Source organism: Amphiura filiformis, chromosome 5 (assembly GCF_039555335.1).
Source record: "Amphiura filiformis chromosome 5, Afil_fr2py, whole genome shotgun sequence".
Taxonomy (NCBI): domain Eukaryota; kingdom Metazoa; phylum Echinodermata; class Ophiuroidea; order Amphilepidida; family Amphiuridae; genus Amphiura; species Amphiura filiformis.
In genome coordinates, this window is record NC_092632.1 from 67,095,997 (window position 1) to 67,113,463 (window position 17,467).

At 36.5% G+C, this 17,467-nt stretch overlaps 1 protein-coding gene across 1 annotated transcript in view; it reads right to left on the reverse strand.

Annotated features, from left to right (window-relative positions):
- Positions 1-17,467, reverse strand: part of LOC140153596 (ATP-dependent RNA helicase TDRD9-like) — a 62,665-nt gene that overhangs the window by 19,796 nt on the left and 25,402 nt on the right. Inside the window, exons 12-24 of the mRNA XM_072176379.1 lie at positions 17,267-17,371; positions 16,279-16,376; positions 14,306-14,437; positions 13,316-13,478; positions 13,043-13,106; positions 12,345-12,456; positions 11,438-11,491; positions 9,633-9,749; positions 7,152-7,259; positions 5,670-5,770; positions 4,901-5,002; positions 3,498-3,629; positions 896-977 (exon numbers count right to left, since the gene is read on the reverse strand). Of these exons, the coding sequence (XP_072032480.1) occupies positions 896-977; positions 3,498-3,629; positions 4,901-5,002; positions 5,670-5,770; positions 7,152-7,259; positions 9,633-9,749; positions 11,438-11,491; positions 12,345-12,456; positions 13,043-13,106; positions 13,316-13,478; positions 14,306-14,437; positions 16,279-16,376; positions 17,267-17,371 (1,370 nt within the window). The remainder of the gene's footprint in view (positions 1-895; positions 978-3,497; positions 3,630-4,900; positions 5,003-5,669; positions 5,771-7,151; positions 7,260-9,632; positions 9,750-11,437; positions 11,492-12,344; positions 12,457-13,042; positions 13,107-13,315; positions 13,479-14,305; positions 14,438-16,278; positions 16,377-17,266; positions 17,372-17,467) is intronic.

Sequence of the window (17,467 nt, forward strand, 5' to 3'; positions counted from 1 at the left end):
GTTCGTCTTCTTTTTCTTCACATGGAGACAGTTTCCAGCTTTGAATCAGGTCTATCTGTCGGAATGCTTTGCTCTGACGGCATAACCATATCACATAGCTGGTTCTGAGAAGCCACATCCATGATGTTACGTTTCTTTCCACTTGTACTCCAAGAGCAGCAATGCATTTTGTCAGCAATGTGTTGTAAATACCTCTGCTTCCAATTTCAATTGGGAAGTAGTGCGTACACCATCCCCTATTTTCGTAGTCGGCTACAAGATCTTGGTATTTACTTTTCTTTCTTGCATTGGCATTTGACTGGTTTTCTTCCATTGGGACTGTAAGCTCAATGATGATAACTGTTTTGGTCCTTTCAGAATAGATTGTAATATCAGGACGTTTGCAGTCTCTGTGATTATGGGAGGAAATACTACTTGCTTATGTTCCTCATCCATCAGAAATTCCCAGTCATTGGCCTTCTGTAAGAGGTTTGTTGGATCTCTTTTTGGAAGAGGCAGTGATGGATTCCGGTAGGTTACACCATCTGCAGTGCCGAATTTGATAGTAGTCATATAGTTGGTATCTTCTGGAGGGGTGTACGACTTCTGATTTGCCTCTTCAATGAAGGGCATTATGCCATTTGCTACAGCTTTCAGTGTCTGATCATGTCTCCAGTTGTACCTACCTACCACTCTGCAGAGAATAGTTACATCCATTTAAGATATGGAATAGAGTGCAGTTATTATGATGACATAAATGGCAGGATCCAAGGTTGGCCTTTCCCCAGAGTCTCAAATTAGCTGGTGATGGAAGTTGGTCGTGGATGGCATTGACATGGAAAGATAGGAGCTCTGGTGTCCATACATAAAGGAGCTTCTTCCAAGTTTGATATTTAATTTTACTTTGTTGACTTACCTCAGTAACCATGATGTCAATCCAATCAGTACCTGCCTCTGGCAAGTCAACCTGCTTCCCTTCTGATACTGCACTGCCCAGTCTATGAAGTAACAAATAACATTATACCATTATACTGTAGTGACGCTAGAGCCGGAAGTTCTCCATTTTACGGAAAATGAAGAAATCTCACCAAATTCCAAGTAGAAAACAGAAAATGGACTTTTGCAACATAAATTTAAGTTTATTTGGGCCTAATTTCCAAAATGCACAAACTGATTAAATAATTCACTGAAATTTACTTCAGATTTATCATTACTTGCCTTTAGGGGTCATATTTGTGACCCGCAGTGACGCTTAGATTATACTGTAGTGACGCTTAGAGCCGGAAGTTCTCCATTTTACGGAAAATGAAGAAATCTCACCAAATTCCAAGTAGAAAACAGAAAATGGACTTTTGCAACATAAATTTAAGTTTATTTGGGCCTAATTTCCAAAATGCACAAACTGATTAAATAATTCACTGAAATTTACTTCAGATTTATCATTACTTGCCTTTAGGGGTCATATTTGTGACCCGGCAGCACAAACGAGCCGTAAATTCCCTAAATTGTATTCTGAGTTATGGTGTAAAATGTGTACGAAGGTCGTATTCATCGGTCACGTAAGCTGGCGCGACATCTGTCTTATTTGGATAGTCACAACACCAATCAATAATCCTATTGAAGTGGATAATAAGCTTCTACCTTAGATGGCTATAGAACTTTTAATAGCTCTGGTCTTTGTTTGCTTTTGCTAAATCCTTTTCAAGTGGTGGGTTATTTGTATAGGTATGCATAACCAACAATTAACTATGAGAGAACCTTCTTAAACCTCGTTGACTTGGGGATTATTTGAAATGACCGCCAATTATGACTGTTTGATATTTATTGCCAGCAATGTGGAAAAAGAGACACACATAGAAACCAAAAAAGCTATAATTTTGTTGAAGGAGCAAAGTTTAACTAACCATAACTCCGCTTCTGGATATCGTTTGAAGTCAAATGATATACCATTTTTAAGTTTATGATGTTTATTTTTTAAACACGAAATAAAACAAAATTGACCGGGGGAGGAATTTACGGCTCATTCGCCGTGGACGGTCACATTTGTAGTTTCATGACTTTTTTTGGCTACATCGCCCATTTCGTGAGTGGATCGCCATGTTGGATTTAGTGTTTCTAGATAGAAACATTGGTTTTCAGTGTTTTTAAAAATCGGGTTTTCAGTGTTTTTAAAATTCGGATTTCCCTAGAATAGGTAAATTTCTATGGTTATTTTAAGAAAATGGAAAACAACATGGAATTCAACATTTACAAAACAGAGAATATGGGTCTCTAAGTAAAGCCTTCAACAAGTTTCTTTTGGGTGAGGCATGCATCAAGTGTATTTGTTACTGGGCATTTACTTGATTTAATTTGTAATAGGTGAAAATTCCTTTTTATTATGGTGTGCATCAATAAAGTCCCAATTATGCTTGCATAGATTCACACAAAAAATGTGTGTCAGTCATACATTACACAAAGTGCACTGTGCTGTGTCTTACTGCAAATGAATCCATGTTGTTACGAGTCTCGCCTATTACCTGTTGAAGTATAAATATAATCCATTCTGGACTCAGAATGTACTGAAGCTTACATCTCACCATATTTGGCTGTTGTAATTTTGTTGGGGGAAAAATGTCAAAAATCTGTGTGTACTACATGAAACAGAAAGATGCCACATTTTGGGACTCAGAATCTTACATTACACTAGCTTCCAGAAAAGAACTGCAGTCTCTCACATGATTGATATGTACGAACTGTTAATGAGCAACATAGTTTCACTTATACAAACCTGAAACCGAGGTTTTGTAAAAAAACGTGGAAAAACGTAAATTTAGATTTGAAAGCTTAACACTAGCGATGTCACACAGAGCAAGTAAATCGGCGCTGCTATTCTGCAACATGTAAAAATTTGCTCTCACAGAATTGCTCTAATTCCATTAATACTTGAAATATTTTGCTGTAATATCATGCCAGCATAGATAAAAGTAATACTTTTACTTTTAATTCTCTGGCCTGTAGTCCCGAATCTCTTTCCAGAATGTTGTTTTGGTTGCATCTGAAATCCATCTTGACAAAACTAATTTGCACTCGAATCACATTTCTGCAGCGAGTGAGAAATGCCACGATTTTCCACAAGGCTGATATTACTACATGACACAATGACTCAAGTTTATCATTGGGTATGTGGTATATAGAACTAGTAATGTCAGCAATTAGTAATTGAACTAATTAATATCTAATATTCCAGACAAGAAATTTCTTTTAAAAGAGACATCACAGTGCAGATTTTTTAACACATCAAAACAAAACGTGGATTCCACGTTTTCGGCAACTGAAAAATGCGGAAATGTTTCAGGTCTGCTTATAATCATGCAATCAGATTATTGGTCTGTTGTTATGATTAATCTAATCAGAATTCCACATCCATGTTTACGCTGTGTACGTGCATCACAAGCAAGTGAGGGCCATTCTTCTCTGGAAGCTTGTCAAGTAGTTAGTGCCAGCTCATACATCAGAATAAGTGAATTTTTCTTTACCTGATAGACTTGAGCTGACCTGGTTGGTCCCTTCCTTTGGCCTCAAAGCGTTTCTCTCTAGCCTCCAGCGCCCTCTGGATCTCATCATCATCTACTTCATACACCTCCAGACATAGGGGGAGTCTTAATTGCCTGTAGACAACAAATAAATACAAGTAATAACATATTGTAAAGGCTGTATCAAAAATGGTAAGATTTCACTTTTGTATGAATCCTTTTATGTCTAATTTAACTACTTGAGGAAGAGAAAGGCTTTTTGCATTAAGGTTTCTCTTTGGTATGGATCCTTTTATGTGTGGTTTTGTTACATAGCTCTAAGTGTGATGTACATGCACAACACAACTGTAAATGACTCAGAATAAATCATGTTTTATATGCAAAATGTCAACCAGTCGAATATGATGGCATATAATTACACACCTTATGCTTGACATACTGCAAATAACTCTGTCCAGTACAGGGTTTATTTTGTCGCTAGGCAGGAAAAACCTCCCATGTGTTTTTGGCTCCTGAACATGTTTAAACTAAAACTGTCAACAGTTTATATAGAAGGTTTTGCTTTAAACATGTTCAGGGGCCAATGATACATAGAAAGTTTTTCCTGCACAATTACGATTGTTTTTGCAAAATCCTCATGGAGACTTTTTGAAAAAGATTAAATCCAGGCAAGGAAAAGGTAGACACAACTTCAATGTCACAAGTTTTTGACTCCATAAGTTTACTTGCCAAATCAGGAAAAACATTAACCCCCTGGACACCACTGGTCATCTAGCAGCATTTCTGATTGGTTGATAACTTGAAATGCTCATTTCAATTGCCAATTATGACTAGGCTTTAAACTAATTATGACCAAGCTTGCATTTGCAGATAATCTTATTAATGCCCTCCTTGATTGGTTCAAAATTGGACACAATATTCATTTTGGCCAATTGGCAGGTAGGGTTAACAGTGTATATACACCAGAACACTTTATTTGCCTTTTTCTTACGGCTATAAAAGTGCCAACATAGTACTGTATCAATTCTGATAACATTTCAGACTTTCAGGGTAGGTCTGTTTATTTAATGTAAGATCACATACTAGATCTAAAACCTGTAGGAGTCACTGTTGTGAGTTAGGTAATCAAATACGGCCAAAAATTGACAAAATATTGACAAATTTAGCTTTATACATTTTGAGAGAGGAAATAATGTTTGTTTCCTAGATCTATAACATAAATGTGTAGCATACACATTACTTGTTTGGTGGAAAATTCATATTTCATGATATAATACTTGTCTTTTTTACATTAAAGATTTTAAAATTCTGTCAAATTCAAGGATTAGCATGTGTTCCTCACGGACCAACCTGGGTAAACAAACAAACAAACAAACAAACACTTGCGACATTCTACATAATCCTACCTCATTTTAACAGCTGTGTAGACGGCTGGCAACACTGTGCTTCCTTCACGACCAATGTCGGTTCTGGCTAGGTTGTGAGGTCTCTCAAATTCTAAGTAAGCCCTGCATACACACACACGCAATGTTTCCAATTATATGTGAGGCACTTAATAAGTATTTAGTTTGACTAAATCAGCAATATGCTGTTCTTCCATGGGAATATGTTTAAAGGAATTATAAGGAATAAACTTGCAAAAATCGTATTTTTGGCAAACCATAACTTGGTACAGATTAGTCATCTTGTTGATCAAAACAATTTTTCTTCAATTATATTATAGGAAAATAATAAGGATAGTAAAAAAATAAATCCAGTTATCACATAGCACCCAGCATTAGAAGGTTAAGTCTGGTAGCACAAAACACAATGTTGTACATGTATAATAACAAATAAGAGAGCACGATGGCTAAGCGGAACGGGCTCTGACTAATAATCGGAAGGTTGCAAGTTCGAACCCCGGCGACACTATCGTGCCAAGCCCTTGAGTAAGGTACTTTATCTCGATTACTCTTCTCCACAAATGGGTACGGCATTCTTAAATGCTGGGAAGGTAACAGACTCGCTGTGGAGGAGGTGTGATGATCCCCCCACAGCAACATTCCACAGTGGAGTCTGGTCTAATCGCTAACGAAAGAGAGATGGGCACTCCGTCCTGTAAAATACAGGTTCGACTCCTTTATTTGCCTTACAAATTACTATTTATCACATAACCAATTAAGATTGCTGACTTACTTGGAACCTTCAAATATGACATATTTTCCTTTGCCACATTTGTAGAACAAAGCTGCAATGGGCATCCTGTACATCTCTGGATTCGGTGGCAAATTCTTCACCTATAAGCAGAAATAAATCAATTGAATATATATTATCAAAGACAGAGATAAAAAAAGATTTTATCACGTCTGACGTCATCTGTCAATCAAATTCGTGGTTTGTTTACAAGTGTCATGATCATGACTTGCTGAACGTGGCGGTATAACCAAGCGCCTTATTGTTAATTTTGCACCTTCAAACACACAAACCATCTCAAAAGTTAGGTCTTTATAGTAGGAAACTTTCTTTCGCGAAGGCACCATGTCAACAACGCCTAGAAATGTTACTTTTTGCCTTGTAAAAGTACGTAATTTTTCGCCATTTACTGCTATTCCTTTTCTCCGATCGGCACCACATGAATCGGCCTTCCTTTTACGCGCTATTAGCCAATCAAGGATCATAATCGACAGTAACGTCAGACGCGATAAAATCTTTTTTATCTCTAGTCTTTGATAATAGCACACATTTCTTTGTATTATTTGATGCCATACCACGGCAAACACAGAAAGTAGACAATGATTACGAGACATAATAAGAAAAGTCTGCATCTTGTTCACACATCACAACATTGGGCTATTCCATTTAAAATCCACACTACCCCTGTGGAAGATTTAGTTTTCAACAGAGGGAGTATGAATTTTGAATAGAATAGACAATTGGGTAACTTCCATTTGAAATACTCACTCCAGTTGTGGAAGATATAGGTAAAGCCATAATACAGAGGGAGTATAGGTTTCAAAGTGATTAATCCTGACCAATTACATTTGAAAAACATGCTCCCCCTGTGGAAGATATTTCCCAAATCTTCCACAGGGGTAGAGTGGATTTTAACTGGAATAGCCCATTAGACCTGCCAACCTTAAAGATCACAAACTGTATTCTGAAACCCCAAAAGTTGTATTTTTCGTTTAAAAAACACATTTTCTAAAAAAATCAAGCGTTTACGAGCTTACGTACAATGTTATACGATCCACTGTAAGTGTGAGCGATGCTGAAAATGCACACTACAAATTGCACATTGTGCATGATTGATTTTCTCCTTTCTGAAACCAATGGATGAAAGTCAGGATCAGAATGAATTTCCATTTCCATTTCACCGAATACTCTGGTTTGAAGGATTTTATTTGGAACTTTAAGGTGACAAAGTCAAAGCCATATTTAAAAATTCCATGCTCAAACTGATCATGACACTATCATCTTCGCTGGCAGCCGCTGCTTATGTGTTTTAGAGTCTACACTCGTAGCCATTTTGAAATGGGATTTAAAAACAAATTTGGTCAATGGTCAAAACCGTTATTTTCTTTTTGAAAAAACGTATGCCTGTTGTACTAGATAGTAGATAATGAAAAAGCTACATTGGCGACCATACATACTGAATTGGCTACACATTGGTAAGCTTACCATGACAGTAGTGCAAGGATCTTTGCCATTCAGTTGCCTGAGAGCGTCTGCTTCATCTGGAGGACTGCCGGTGAAATAGTTGGGATAGAAGGCACCTGCTAATACCATCTGAAATCAATCAAGTCAGGTTGATCAAATCTTGTGTGAATTTTTATTGAATTTTTTCAAAAACAAATGATGTTACCATAGGATTTCTGTTTGCATTTCTTTTCCAAAAATCAGGGTTGATGATTTAAATTTTTTTTAAATCGGTTTTTATTTTATTTAAATCGGATTTTTTTTAAATTTAAATAAATTTTTTCAATTTTTTTCTTCTTCAAAATCGGCAAAAAAAACCCTGTTGAATTCTGCACCTTGAAGATGAATTTATAGCAATAGATAAATTGTAAGACATAGAGGTATTGTAATTGTATCCAGAAATTATCATTAGAAATGAAGTAACACAGTCAATTTAAGAAAGAAATTAACTTAGTTTATAAAATATGGTAAAAAATAAAAAAGTTTGATATAAGTCAAAGATTTTTTTAAAAACAATCATGTGATTTAAATTGTGATCTGCATGGTTTTAATCAAACAACCCTGCCAAAAATATATAGTTTTATATCTCTCAGACATAAACTTACGAAATAATGAAGTGGGAAAAGGTCCATGTTCTCTCCCATTACTTTGCTCTTGTGGTGAACCCACAGAATTAGAGAAGGAGAACCCAGACTCCCTATACCGCCACATACATTAGCTCTGTCAGCTACAGGGAGAAAATTGGGGTAGTCGTGTCCTTGCTGACGGTACGCGGACACAAATAAAAGCAATTCTGCATCTCAACTGAAGCATCTTGGTATCGCGTACAGGGCGCATCAAGTACGTCTATCAAATGCCCCCATCATCCAAGTCGCGCTTGTATGACAACAATAAACCCAATCGCCATTCTAACTTCCGGTTTTTGAGAGCAGTTTTGGGACACTATGACCTCTGACATATCGGGAAAATTGATGTAATCATTAAAAATACTAAATAATTAATTTATGAAATACTAATATTTTTTATATTTGTTTTAATTATTGTAAAACATTTTAAATTATATTTTGTACGTACAAAAACCCAATATTTCTGAATTTTCTGAAAGGTCAAAGGACAAAGTGTCCCAAAACTGCAAAAACTTTCCTACAATGCATTGCAACTTCCAATGCCGATTTGGCTTATTGTCTCAAGTGCATTCAGAAGGAAACCGAATACCCCTAATTTTTGCTCCTGTCTGTTTCAAGATGGCGGTTGAGTCCAGGCTCTCATTCTATAATTCTGTGGGTGAACCAAATATAGCCAAACATAGAAACATCACCTTTATGTGTCTTGAGCACATGAATAAATCTAATTCACATTCCTAGTGATGTTCAAATTGGGCTATTCCATTTAAAATCCACACTACCCCTGTGGAAGATTTAGCTAAAATCTTCCACAGAGGGAGTATGAGTTTCAAATAGAATAGACAGTTAGGTAACTACCATTTGAAATACTCACTCCAGGTGTGGAAAATACAGGTCAAGCCATAATACAGAGTATGAGTTTCAAAATGATTAACCCTGACCAATTACATTTGAAAAACATACTCCCCCTTTGAATGTTATTTCCAAAATCTTCCACAGGGGTAGTGTGGATTTCAAATGGAATAGCCCATTGCATCAGTTTGCCAATTCTCATTTCACTTTCAGAATCCGGGCCTGTTTGGCACGTCTGCTCTGTAAGTGTTGTCTGTTTTATTAATCCCCTTCAGTTTGGTTCTGCGAGGAGTGGTGACTGATTATGCCCAAAATTTCAGCCTGTTGCTGACTCAAACTGGGATGAATGGAAATAAATGCCTCAACAGACTGAGAACTGGTACGGGCCGATGCAAATTGACTCTCAAAAAGTGGGGTTATCTAAACACCGAAGATGTGACCTGCGTATGTGGAACAAAACCACAAACCATGGAGCAGCTTTTGCGATGTCCTGTATTGGGGCAAGAATACAAAGCTGAGGACCTTGCAGAGAACAATGATATTGCTAAGAGTTGTGTCCAGCTTTGGCTGAAACACAGTATCTAGCGTGTGTGGACATGATAGGAAGAAGCTCAATTTGGTAATGCTGAATTATGCTGGTTTCATAATTTCCTGCCGCTTGCCGCTTTGACAATGATTTTGCTCCACTGCGCAATCGCATCAAAAACGCTAGTGGTGACCAGCGGCAAGCTAATATATCGATCACTCCGCCGCTTTGCCCAAGGAGTTGAATTGAGGTCAACTCGGAGCGGTGCCGCTCTGACGTATGAGAACAAAATACAATTTTGGAGCAGTGCAGAGCGATAACATTGGATTTCAGAATCATGCTGCTGCCGCTCAGCGGCGTGCTGCTCCGCTTGCAGAAAAGTGCAAGCGGCATGATGAAGCGTCATGCCGCGGCAAGCGGCAGAAAGTATGAAACCAGAATAAAGTTGTAGTACTAGTGTACCTTGAGTATGAATAGATCATATTCCTCATCTCTCCTGGGTCTATTATTGGTGCCTCTTGGTAGTCTGATGTTGAATTTAGCCAGACGATCACCTAATTCTTCCACTTGCGCTGACACCTGTAACAATGCACAGATGATTACAAAATATATGGCAAAAAAAATAATAGATGAATACAATTCACATATGAGACAGAGAAAAGAGTGCTAAAACATCTTATGTCTTGGAAAATCATGATTTAAAATCATGATGAGTCAAAAAACTTTCCTACCAATTCCTGACACAATATTTCATTTATATTATTAAAAGCGTAAACTTTTCTTCAGTGAATAGGTAGGGAAACTATTTTGCAAAGGTTTTATACCCAATATATGGCTGATAACAAAATAATTTGTTGCTGATTTCTGACATGATTTTGTAAGAATTACTAACTAACAATATAAAAACCAGTAATTCAAAATCAGCTAAATCCAGAAGGGATTAAAATCCACTTTCTTGCCAAATTCAGTTATGTATAGAAGATGGGAAAAGAGTTACAATATACACATTTAATCTTTGTTCCACATTTGTAGCATGTTTGGGTCTGCAGCTACGGCCCTCAGTATTTTCAGGAAATATTTGTAAAGTTGAATATGATCCACTATTTTTAAGCCAAAATGGTGGAAATGTACTTTTTATCTTGGTACAACATTGATAGGAATGTTCTTTCTTGATCAAATGAAATCAAGAAAACGTAAAATTAAATGGGATTATTGTTTCAAAAATTGCACACAAACAAAATTGGTGTTGTTTCAAAACATGTGCAAAATTGTTCCTATTGACAGTTTTCTCACAAAATACCAAACATTTATAATTCAAAAAGGTAAGAGGTATTTAAATGTAGTTTTCTGTTTTCAGTGTAATTTGATATTGTCTTTCACATGCACCTTACTTTGAAATAAAGATTTTTGGGCAAAGTGAATCACTGAAAATTGGTCAAAAGTGTTAATTTTTTTCCAAAAGGGATTAAATCCACCTGTGTCCAAAAATAAAGAAATACATAAAACACAGTGAAAATAAAATAATGAAACATAATGAGACATAATTTTTAAAAATACTGATTTTCTAAAAACTATACAAAATAGATTTAAAGGCCCATTCAGTGATTTGCTCATCCGGAGGATTGTATCTTTGTTAGGGTCATGTATTTTATACTGGGCACCTAAAAAGGGTGGCTCTGTTGCATTCTTACTCATCAAGACATATTTACGTGCATGTAGCTTGTTTATTTGATATTTATTATGAGCTTGTCTAGTACTATTTTGTTCCTTAGACATTGGCCTTTCAATTTCTGAAACAAAAATGTATGATTTTCATTTGTACTAATTACTGTAACTCGTTAAGTCTAATTAGTCAGGGGTGGCTCATGTGGTGGAGGATCATGTGGTGGAGGATCACAATGCTGTACAAGGGTGATCCTCCGCCACATGATCTTCAATAAACATTATTGATGGATTTCTATTTTCTACTTCTACATATCATGTTTAGCATTCATTGCCTCAGTATTAATGACATAATGAGACATTTTACATGAATCTGTAATTTCTATACTACTTTAAGTAGAGAAATGAACTTTGTCAATACGGCTGTTTTCTGGCCAGATTTTGAGTAGCAAAACTACCCAACGACAATTTTTACGACTATTCATTCACTATTAGGCAATGTATAAACAATTCGAATATTTAACACCTTCGGCGGGATTACTGAATAGGCCTTTAATCCCTTTTGGAAACAAACTCTTCATTTGTCGTGTTATGTTACATCTTACCTCTCTTATGGTATTGATCTGAATCATATTGGCTTCACCCCACTTCTTCTCACTCTGTGAAAGCAAAGAAAAATACATTATCAGCAACCAATATGAGAAACACACACTGTATATTTTAAAGTTTGATTGTGGAAAATAAAGTTGTATATGGACAATATTTGATTCCACCATCATATCAGTCCATTTGCATTTTACCCATTGCAAACACAATGTACTTAGCAACCTACAGCTTTTGAGTTTAAGCTGATATTATTATACTCAGTTATCTGTGTCGATGGCTCAGTTGGTTAGAGCACTGTGCTAGTATTATCACCAGTTCGAATCCAGTCAGATGCACTGGTTTCATTATTTCAATGTTCATGTGCGCTGTGGGTCAAGATTATAAAATTTGTTCACCATGTGAGCTGCATACCACAACTTTAAAGAAAACACTTTTAAAAGCATGACATACACACATTTAAGTTGCTAAAAGTAAAAAACAAACTCTCAATTTTACAGCCAAAAGATTCTTGACAAGAAAGCGTTGTAAAATTATTTTGTCTTTCAAAGCTAACTGTAGTCACATAAAGAAATTTGTTTATTGATAGCTTCATGCTCATGATTATTTCCTTTTGAAATATTTTACAATGGGCTATCCACACTCCCCCTGTGGTAGAATTTGGAAATATCTTCCACAGAGGGAGCATTGATTTCAAATGGAATTAGCACATTAGGCAGCCCCATTTGAAATTCGCCATCCCTCTGTCAAAGATGCAGGTTGAATCTTTCTCAGAGGGTGTATGAAATTCAAATGGAGCTACCAAATGTGCTGATTCCATTTAAAATTCATACTCCCTCTGTGGAAGATATTTCCAAAATCTTCCGCAGGGGTAGTGTGGATATCAAATGGAATAGCCCAATGTCTTACAATCTTAGTGCGTCTAAACTCTCCACTGTTCCTGCCTTGCTCCCATCTCTGGTATGCATTGAGGATGGCAATGCAATCACTGAAGCTGTTATTGGTCCATTTCATCTTGGATCTATAGGAAAGTAATCAACATCAATGAGAACACGGGTGAGAATAATCAAATAGGTAGAAGGGTTTAAAAAAACCAGTAATGATAAAAATCAGATACCTTACTTCTACTGTCAAGACAAAACATGAGTCTACAATAATTAAAAACTGTGTATTAAAGGAGTATTTCATGATCCTAGCATCCTCTTTTTATTACATTTTCAGTAGATATCCACAAATAAGGCTTATTCCCAAAATTTCAGTTGATTCTGATTTTTTGTTTGCGAGTTATGCATGATTATAGTGCATTACACTGCTCCATGTTGTAATTTCGTTCTCGTATACCAGAACGCAATTCAAATAATTTTGACGATATGTTTGCTAAACAAATTAATCTGCAAGAAACTTTTTGTACATAAACATTATGTAGCCATTGCTTTCCAGTGGTATAAAAACCTCAACTTTTTTTTGAGAAAAGTGGGGAAATGAGGCTGTGGATCACAAAATGCCCTTTTAAATTTAAATAAGGTTGGTCATTTGGTTTGGTTTAAATCAACACCTTGCATATTACTGACATGAATCAGTTAATGATTCTTGGACGTATGACTTACTTGTAAGCCTCCAGTTGTTCTCGGTATGGTCTGGCAAAGAAACTCTTCAATGAAAGTGCAGCCCCTGTTGAAGATAGTAAAGTAAAGATCACAAAACAATTGAATGGCAGCCATGTTGGTGGAACACTCGAACAGGCAAGTATTTCTGAATGACAACTGAATCACTTGTTCGAATCATTGAAACAATTGTTAAAATAACATGCAATAACACCATATGGCCCTATTGATGACAGAAGCAATCAATGTGGCTATATTAACCATATAATCACTTACCAATGATAAGGCACTCTTTAAGGCATCCAAAGACGTAGCCAAGACAAAGCAATTTGCCCACACGAATGTCAACAGGTAGAGAGGCTAGAACTTTACCAACAAAGGTCAAATCTCCATCATGAGGATTAACTATACCACCACGTAGAGTTGACAGAGCACCAACCTGGATTAAGAGATGGAACAACAACAAAACATGTGTGCACGCTTAAATTGTGGAACAAAGTAAGTCACCAAAATAGGGGAATAAAATTCACACTACCTCTGTGGAAGATTAATCTAAAGTCTCCCACAGAGGGTGTATGAGTTTTGAATTAAATAGAAAATTGGGTAACTTCCATTTGAATACTTGCTCCAGCTGTGGAAGATATAGGTTAAGCCATAATACAGAGGGAGTATGGGTTTCAAAATGATTAACCCTAACCAATAACATTTGAAAAACATACTCCCTCTGTGGAGGATGTGGATTTCAACTAGAATAACCCAATCCAAATCCTTGTGTGCACTTTGGGTACCTGCTATGAAACAATAATCAATTATATTGTTTGATATTTATATTTAGTACACCAGTTTTCACAGAACTACAACATTTCCTGCCTGCGGTGAGCATACATAGCGTAAACATGCAAATGGGACTCTGATCGGCTGATGCAATCCGATGACAATCATTACACAATTGTAACACCAGACCGGTAGTCTGATTGGTCGATTGACGTATCAAAGCTGTGTTCGGTGCTTATGAAGCATTACAAATGTCACTCAATAACCTGCATGTTAATAAGAGCAAGGCAGTACTATTTTTCTCTGGAAGATAGTGTAACATATCATACAACTCTACATTTCTCTTTTCTAATGGTAATTTGTGTTAACTCCTCTTCCATAATTATTGACTATCACGGTACAAATAAGCATCTACTTTGAATGTACAAAACAGGGCAAAGTTATTAGTAAGTTCCATTTCCCACGTTGATCCACCTGATGTTTGCAACTCACCTCTTTAAGAAGCAGTATTGTCCTAGCAATGTTGTCTAGTTTAGGAGGCTGTAGAGCCAAGGCAAGGATTGCTTTAGGCTCACCGAGATCAAGCACCTTGACTTGTAGAATCAGTTGTTCTAGTGGTGCACGCTGTGATGTAAGAAGACACAAGAAGCAATGAAACAAGTTAATTGAAACAAATTAATTGAAACAATTCAAGGGCATGAGATTAATAAACAACAACGATGGGCTACTTCATTTGATATCCACAATGGGTTATTCCAGTTGAAATCCATACACCCCCTATGGAAGGCATGACCTTAATCTTGCACACAGGGAGTGTGAATTTCAAATGGAGTCACCCATTCAGCGTTGTGTTGTCTGCTCCAAAATGGGTTAGTATTCTAGTTGAAATCCATACACCCCCTATGGAAGACATGACCTTAATTTTACATACAGGGAGTATGAATTTCAAATTGGGATTCCTGAATGGGTGACTCCACTTGAAATCTACAGCCTCTGTGTGGGAGATTCAAGTTATGTCTTCCATAGGGGGTGTATGGATTTCAACTGGAATAACTCATTTTGGAGCAGACGACACTGTATGGGTAGTCCCATTTGAAATTCATCCACCCTGTGTGAGAGATTAAAGTCATGTCTTCCATAGGGGGTGTATGGATTTCAAACGGAATAGCACATTCCTTCTGTAGAAAACTACATTGCTATTTCAATTCCATTTGAATCAACAGTAAAATAACTGCCTTTGTTACACCAAACTGCAACTAAATACTGTGGACAATTTTAATATTCAGTCAGATTCTGTGTAATTTTTCCCTGCCTAGGCCAACTTTGTTTTCAAATCTTCTAAACAGTTTTCTGCTGAAAATTCATGGATCTTAAATGGCTTAAACTTGGATAGAATTTTTAAAATAGCACCACAAAAAAGCTTCCACAAATAGGTCGATCCTTCATGTAATTATTTTGTGTAAGCTAATCCTAACCCTAACCTTACGCTTAATCCTGAGCCTAATCCAAACACTAACCCTAATGTAACCCTAATTTCATGTAAAATTACATGAAGGAATAACCCACAAATAGCTGAGCAAAATAAGGTTGCAATATATTCCAATTCATTATAGGTTAATAAATGTGTATCACTTGTTGGGAGTGAAATTGTACAAAATAATACACAAGTACTGAGATGTTGATGCGTCTAATGCACGAGCCCCGAAGGGGGGAGTACATTCGACACATCAACATCTCAGTACAAGTGCATTATTTTGTACAATTTCTCGAGCAACAAGTGATACGCATTTATTAACCTATTTCATACACTAGAAAAAAATCCTGTGATTTTTGCATTTTGATAACAAAATTGTCACTAAAAATTTGGAAAATGCAGGCAAATATAAATACAACAACCCGCAAGTAAAATGAACGCGTCCGAAAGCACTTCGCATACTACGCGAGTCTTGGCGCTTCCGATGCAATTGTACAACATTTATGCACTGCTAGTAATTTACTAACGGAGGCTCTGATTGGTTCTCACTATCTAGGAGTGTATGAATAGCCAACAATTGTGCAATTACACAGAGTAATGACCTATTTTTAGTGAATGATGACATGATAAAATCTATAGCAGCATAAAACTTGTGTGTGTAATGACAAACAAACATCCCCCCACAAAAATGGTAATGACATTCTCAATTCAGATAAATCCAATACCGTAAAAACTCGATAGTTAGCATACATGCTTACTATCGAGCGCTTTTGAAAACATGAAATTGAAGTCTAGCGCTTTACCAAGTGAGCTAATGGGGTTGAGACACACATTTGCAGGTTTACTTGTTTGTATAAAACTATGTGTATAGATGATCTGCTCAAAACCCTCTACACTTTTGTAGATGGGACTCTTCATGTTTGCATGCTTAAAAAGCGCTCGATAGTAAGCACATATGCTAACTATCGAGTTTTTATGGCAGGTAACTTACCAACATTTCTGGTATTCCATACTCGTCAATATTGAACTCATAGAAGTCTTTACAACATAGTCTGTACACCTTGCCTTCTGACACACGACCAGCACGACCTGCCACAAGAAACAACAGAAGTTACTTCTTTTGAGATAATACTTCCGCAACTGTCAACTTACAACATTAGTCAATGATGAGGTTTATAAATGTCACTGTAACAGAACATGTCTTCATAAATTTGAATCCTCTGGACCAAAATCCTTACACCGGACTCTTCTTGTCAGTTACATTTAAGCAATTGGGACATTCTATTACCTAGAAGATTAAGTTATAACAAAGGCTTTGACTAAGAATATGCTTTTGCACAACAAAAGTGGCTATGCGTATGTTGTTTTGCATAACAATTCCCTTTGATTTGGTGTAGTAGTGCTTCATGCAATATGATTATGTAGAATTGAGACTAAAATGAAGTAAAATTAGTCAATGGGTTTTTTTTTTTCATATTCAATACTGTGGATATGCTTAGATCTTAACCCTATGAGAACTACCTGCCTATTGGCCAAAAAGAAGTTTTCAGTATCAATTGGCCCAATCAGCAACATTGTTAGAGTAATTTCACCACACAAAAAAAATAGGGTGAATTATTAACAAAGCTCTATTCTGATTGGTGATTAAAGTGAAGATATCATGTAATTGACCAATCAGAGGCAATGTTAGATCGGCAAGGTAGTGCTCAGGGGATTAACATGTGCTATATACATTTGTGACAGTGTACTGCGAGTCCTCGAGATTGAGTCACTTTTCGCAAAACGAAAAAGCTATCTCAAACGCCAATACTACTCATTCACTCGATCAAATCTTGTTGATTATAAACAAATTCCTCACAAACTTGTCACATCAAGCTTGTATCAAATCAATGTCACAAATGATAACTCACATGAATTACAGCAACTAAGTAAGACAGTTAACTGTGCATGTAAGAATTGCACATCAACAGCCAGCTTACCTTTACGTTGTACTGCATTGGCTTTAGATGCCCAGTTAAGCTTGAGGCTCATAAAGTTGGTCTCTGGATCACAGATCATACACTTTGTCAGCATAAAGTCAATAACTGGTGAAGATAAAACCATTAGAAGTCATTCTAGGTCATTAGACACACATTCTCTGCACATGCTATGATTGTGTTATATATCACATACAATACAGT